General features: G+C 38.4%; 1 protein-coding gene across 1 annotated transcript; it reads left to right on the forward strand.

Annotated features, from left to right (window-relative positions):
* The first annotated feature begins 516 nt into the window (after positions 1 to 516).
* On the forward strand, positions 517 to 5,793 carry LOC147897467 (uncharacterized). The gene is made up of 5 exons (XM_087380933.1): positions 517 to 812; positions 1,294 to 1,559; positions 3,428 to 3,549; positions 5,055 to 5,137; positions 5,488 to 5,793. The coding sequence occupies exons 1-5, from the start codon at positions 570 to 572 to the stop codon at positions 5,791 to 5,793; spliced, it is 1,020 nt and encodes a 339-aa protein (XP_087237059.1). The 5' UTR covers positions 517 to 569.
* Positions 5,794 to 6,633: the final 840 nt, after the last annotated feature.

A 6,633-nucleotide genomic window follows, 5' to 3' on the forward strand; every position in this document is an offset into this window, starting at 1 on the left:
ACATTAACATCTAGATCGATGAAGATTGACAAAGATAGGCAAAGTCAACAGGGTGGGATGCACGTTAAGGTTCTTACTCGTATAGGACTATAATAGCACAAATGACCACTATTATTTGCAAAAAAGAAAATATGCATATTGGAGAGATTGGATACTGACATTCCTAAAAATCACAATCATTTATGTTAACTTATGTTGTAGCCACCTCTAATAGTAGTCACTAATAGTGCATTAAGTGGGGCCTCAAGTTGGGATGACAAAGTTGATCGAGCATAAGCGAAAACTAGGCAATCTGTACAAAGTGTTTAAAACCGACTAGCCAATGAGCTACATGCAATAATGGAGACTCTTGGCTCAACAAGTGTGGAAGGGACGCTATGTGATGTGGAGACATCGAAGAAGATGAAGATTAAAGTAGAATGCTCGTGGGATTGGATTTGGATAGGCAAACAAAAAATTGTTATAGGAAAGACCGCCACCTAAAGATGACTCTATCTCAAGCTCCTTGAAAGGCGACTCTTTGAAGAGGCCAGCTTCTTGCGAAGAGCAATCACAAGGCTTTGCCTGCAATGGCCTCCCCTTGCCGTGGCGTTTGCCAGGTGAAATTCGACGTCCCCGACCCCTCCCTTTGCCTCCAGCTTCTCCCCCTCCCCAAGCCTCGCCCTTCTCCCGGCCAGATCCTTATCCGTATCACCTTGCGCCCTGTCAACCCCTCCGACCTCATCTGCGTCAGAAGCTGCCGCTTCTCTCCCCTCCTCAGTGCTGGATTTCACGCCGTCGTCGGTAATGAAGGCGTTGGCATCGTTGAAGAGGTCTTTATCTCGATGCTTGAAAGTTTTGAATGCTCCTATTCTTCCAGATCTTGCAATGTTCAAGTCGAGAACTTGCGATGGGCTCTAATCATCAGCTTGTATCTCGATGCTTGCTGTTCAAGTTTGAATGCGAACTTATGATGGGCTCTAATCATCCGTTTGTATCTCTATGCTTGAAAGTTTTGAATGCTCCTATTCTTCGAGCTCTTGAAATGTTCAAGTCGAACTTGCGATGGGCTCTAATCATCCGCTTGTATCTCGATGCTTGCTGTTCGAGTTTGAATGCGATGGGCTCTAATCATCCGTTTGTATCTCGATGCTTGAAAGTCTGAATGTTGTTCAAGTCGAACTTGCGATGGGCTCTAATCTTCCGTTTGTATCTCGATGCGTGGAAGTTCGAATGCTCCTATTCTTCGAGCTCTCAAAGGGTTCAAGTCGCACTTGAGATGTGGGCTCTAATCATCCGTTGTTTTTTCCATAGATTGGCGAAGGAGTGAGCAAATTCCGAGAGGGAGAACGAGTGATACCACTGGATTGGAGAAGCTACTTGGAGAGAGGGCAAGGGACATGGCAAGATTACATGGTGGTGCATGAAGACGATGCGTATAAGGTTCCAGATAGCGTGAGTGATGAAGTGGCAGCCCAAGGCGTTGTGAATCCTTGGACGGTGTACGCTTTGTTGGAAATTCTAGCCATCCCAAAAGGAGAATATCTTTTGCAAGCAGCTGCGGGTTCTGTACTTGGACGGTAACTTTTTATTTCTTGGATGGTAACTTATTATACTGTCAAGGTTGACCGGTCACTCGTATAGCAACTGGTTACAAAGTCTAGCCTATCTCGACTATACTCATAGCGACCTCTTGGAAAGTTACACTCCAACCAATTAACCTCTAGAATTCTAAAGTGTCACATCCTTTCAGCTCCCCACCAGGTCCTTTCTTCATGTGTCATGGCTCCCACATCGTGTAGGCCCTCCAACAAAGAGCAAGAATTACCTTTCTTGAAAATGCAAGAGAATTTACCATAAGCTCTTGCTACAACAACTATGGAGCCGTGAAGGTTGGTGCCCATAAGACTTGATCCCAAGACCTTAACATTGCCCAAACCATAAGGCCAAAACCTTGGAAGCTCTCGAATGACAACCTAGGTCTTTCAAACCATTCAACAAACTATTTGAAATGGAAATTCATCTCACATGGAAACAATTCAACTAGAAATTCTTGATTAGTCATGGCTCAAGAGAATCCATTTTTAAAGGGAAATTTTGTTCCTCATATGGGGAGTAGCTAAGAGTGGGTGTTCAATTGACTCATGTTTTCTTAAGTAGAGAGTGCACAAAAACTTTAATGCCTACAAGGCCACCTTTGAATGGCCAAGATGATCTTGCATCGTGCAAGGTTTTGTGAAAATGGCTATTATTTTAGCACATGTAGTACATAAAATTTTTGAACTTTTCTGACTACAAATATGATGAAAAAGTGTGTGCATAGCTCTCATTCCCAACCTATTTCTAATCATGTCATACGGCCCTTCCCAAATATCGAAATACAATGAAAAGTGCCCATGCATCACATCTTTTTTCCACCCATGTGCCAAGCCTCTTTCCAGCCAATTGTGTATATAAAGTAAAGAAGGGACTAGGGGTAACATCATGCCCATCTTTGATGATGATTGAAGTGATGGCATTAAGACCCCAACGGTCTCTAATATTATTTTTGGCCTACCCTCTGGGTAGCCTTAGCAACGGTTCCACTTTTGCAAAGCTAAAAATCCAGATTATTGGAAAATCTTCTTTATTGCAATTGGTCCATTAGTTATTGCAAGTGCAGGTTTCTTTATTGTTGGAGGCTCCACCGTTAAAGTGCTTTAATGCCTAGTCTTTCTTCCCTTGGAGTTGCCCTCACTTATTGTTTTCAAACTATGGCCTTTTAGTTGTGGATTTTATGTGGTTTGGGTTGTCTTTGATTAAATGCATGCCACTTGTGAAAACAAGATTGTTTCCTCTAGATATCCTCCACATTTTTAGCATCAGTCTCTCTCTCATGGCTTTCAATTCATCATCTCCACCCTCTATCGCTATATGGATCTCAGGTAGGCCTTATGAATGATTTATTATCATTCACCTTGTTTTCTCATCAAAGGTTCCCTAGGAAGCATCCCGAGGCTACAAATGAGGGTCACTTATGCCATTCTAAAACTAAAGTTATGGGTTCAAATTACCATTACGCTAGTGCATGGGCTATGTAAGTTAATCAAGTCATATTTTATCCCTTTGATTTTAGATTGTATTCTTAAAAAGGTTTCACTTAAAATGGATTTACATGATCTTGCTAGCTTCGACAAGCTAGTAATTGTGTATTTGGTATGCATTTATGAGAATGCATGCCCAACAAGCGACCTTAACGGTTATCTAGCTTCATCTATAGTCATGCCAGCATTCAACTAATAAAGCACACCCCCATCTCCTCAAGTTAGCTTTAAACCCCACATTTTTCATGTGTTGTTATAGATTATGTATAGTAAGATGTCAATTGTTGCCGTGAATTTTTTGTATATATTAGATCTCTCCTCTCCTCAACAAACATAATTACTTTTTTTAGGTTTTGCCTTTGCAGACAAATGATAGAGCTAGCAAAGCATCATGGTATCAAGACTATCAATCTTGTCAGGCGAGATAAATGGAAGTCAGAGCTAAAGGAGCTTGGTGCTGATGAAGTAATCAACTCAGAAACTGAAGGTTTCTCCCTACCTAAAATTTGTTTGTCAAATCATCTTGCCAATACTTGTTCAACATTCCAAACTCATTTTGAAGGAATTGTGAAAGGCAAAGTGAAGAAAAACTAAAATGCCACTTCTATTTACTCTTTAAGAGTAGCATAGAGCAACCCATAGTGACATTTAGGGAATATTTTCATGTGTCCCTTACATGTGTATTATGATAGTTGAAGCTAAAAGAGTTTGGAACTGTAATGATACAGACCATAACATGCATGCTATAAGATTATTTTTCCTATTGAGCACAATCCATATCTTAAATTTGGAATATATTCCTCATAAACATAAATATAAATATAAATATAAATATGTATGGATGGATGGAGGTATATGCACACACATATAAAAGCGATAGAATGATTTAAATATAAATATGTATGGATGGATATAGGTATATGCATACACACATATACAAGAGGTAGAATGAATCCCCTCAATGACTAATTACAAATACAAAAAATTATAGCCCCCTTATGGTTCATGCCTCTAACACCGTGCCCCTACACTAGAGTTTTGATAGTTCCAATCTAGCAACCCTCATTTAGGCCTTGTATCTTTAGGCTCATTTCTCAAGTATATGAGCAAACATTGTATGCCTCGTTACCTTTTGCTCATAGTACAAACTAGGCTTTGAAGACATCCCAAATTATGAAGGTAGCCTCTCTTTGTTGCCTCACACCATTTGTTTATTGAATAATTAAATTGTTTCCAATGTTTGGGGACCCTGATTTAATTTGTGCACAATGTTTGTCACTTTTGATGTAGTCTTTCCTATGTAGGCTATAACCTCTAGTACACCTGATGGTAATGTGCACTAGATTTCTAAGTCTAGACACAAATATAACAAATTATTCTATGAGGATTTGTGATTCCCTTACCTTTATGTTAGTTCTTGGATTATAAGATATCTTGTTGGTAGTGCAGATTATTGGCTCCAAACAAATACCAATGGCCCATAGAGAGTTTATTTTTTGCATTACAACCACAAGAGTTTTACACACCATCCTCATTGTCACTATGAGGCTACTCACTCTTGCTAAATGTGCTCATCACTTGCTATGTATATGTATACTTTGTGTGTGTAATAGATCTTGAATAAATTGAATAGACCCCATCAACATCCCATGTATTTCTTAAACATTGGATCGTAGAGTTTAAAACATCTTATGAGAATCTTATAAGGAACCAATCCTTTTGTAGTTGAAGTAGAGACCGTGCACACACATTAACCCATATTCCATAATCTCAACACAGTTAGCAATTTGTAAAAGCGTGTATAGAAGAACATAAGCATAACTAATGTGCATTACAATGTCATGACCTAGGAATGAGCTCAATCTTAAATTTTCAGAAAGAATCATGTCATGAAATTTGAACTTTATTGAAATTGAGGAAAATATTAAAAAGTACAACTTGATTCATATTAATGGTTTACAAAGTTAAACTATGGATTGTGTCAATTATCAGATGTTGTGGCAATGGTGAAATCAATTACTAAAGGGAGTCTAGCATATGGAGCTATTGATCCAGTGGCTGGCAAGTTGACTAAGGTCTCTCTCTCTCTCTCTCTCTCTCTCTCTCTCTCTCTCTCTCTCTCTCTTTCACACACACACACACACTCTCTCTCTCTCTTTCACACACACACACACTCTCTCTCTCTCTCTCTGTGTTTTTTTGTGTGCACTCACCATGTTGACGTGCATCTTGCCTAAAACTATCTTATATTTTCTCATCTCAAAATTTATGTTGGCTTCCTTTATTAAGTGATTGTTATTTCATAGTGACCCTTCAATTGACAATTACCTTGATGTTTACATAAAATGTGTTTTACTACCTTACCCTCAAAGCTTAAAAATATGTACTTTTACAAATGGAACTTATACACTATTCCTTTTGACAGATTATTGGTGGATGCGTTAGAGATGGAGGATCAGTAATAGTCTATGGAATGTTATCGGGGTTAGATGTAATGTGGAGCATATTGGAGATGAAAAGGGCTATAAAATTGGAGTGGTTTTTTCTACCTGACTACATTTCAATATCGAAAAGCAAGCAGCAACAAGTTGCTTCTGATGTAATGGATCTTTTGGAGCATAAAATCATCAACCCCCTTAGTGGTAAAAAATTTGAACTTACAAATTTTAAGGAAGCCATTCAAGAGGCTGAACTTGAAGGTCATAGGGGCAAGGTGCTCCTTGTGAGTTAGGTCTAGTCTACTGTTTTCATGCATTATATAGGAACCATAGCCTACCATTGTATCCTTGTCATAAGAAAATAATTCTACCTTTTTTATATTAAAAACATGAGTAAGAAATAAAAGTATGCTTTCATTTTCTTCGTACTTTGGTTTTATGTGAGCTTATATCCCTCAAGTTTGTGGGACAGTTTCTTGAGGTCACCCATAATTGTATTTGGATAGGTCCACAAGTATAGGGACATGAACTATTCCTACATACATAAAAACAAACAAATACATTTGTGTGAAATATTTATTGTACAACTAGGGATGGAATTGCTAACTTTATTCTTTTCCTGTTGTAGTAATATAAAGAATTCATCAATCACCCTGGGTGATAAAATTAACCTCTAAAATAGTTTTGGCAATTGCAATAGGCTTTCAAGTTTTTTATTCTCCTTGTAAGGAATGAATTTCAACAATTTGTCAATATCAAATTAAACTTATGGAGTGGATCTAAAATCTAGAATGGGAATAGAGGAGCTAGTTGGTCCATACATCACTTTGAGGAGTTGAATTTTGATACAACAATCTTATTGCAATAAGCCCTAATTAAGATCTTAAGTGGGCTAGTGATCACCAAGCATTAAATTGGGGATTCACACTCATGAACGTAGGCATGGACTACTTGGGTATTTACAACCTATGTGCTACCAAATATTTCTCGATCTGCTTGAGGACTCATGACTCATATGAAAGTGCACATGACCTACTTGGTGATTCATAGCTCATGTGCCACAAAGTTTAGCTATTAGAGGGTATACAAGGGATTACAATGATGCAACCAAGTCTAGGGGATTGAGAAGTACA

Source organism: Dipteris shenzhenensis, chromosome 10 (assembly GCF_047967505.1).
Source record: "Dipteris shenzhenensis isolate YYH24624 ecotype China chromosome 10, Dip_SZ_1.0, whole genome shotgun sequence".
NCBI lineage: Eukaryota > Viridiplantae > Streptophyta > Polypodiopsida > Gleicheniales > Dipteridaceae > Dipteris > Dipteris shenzhenensis.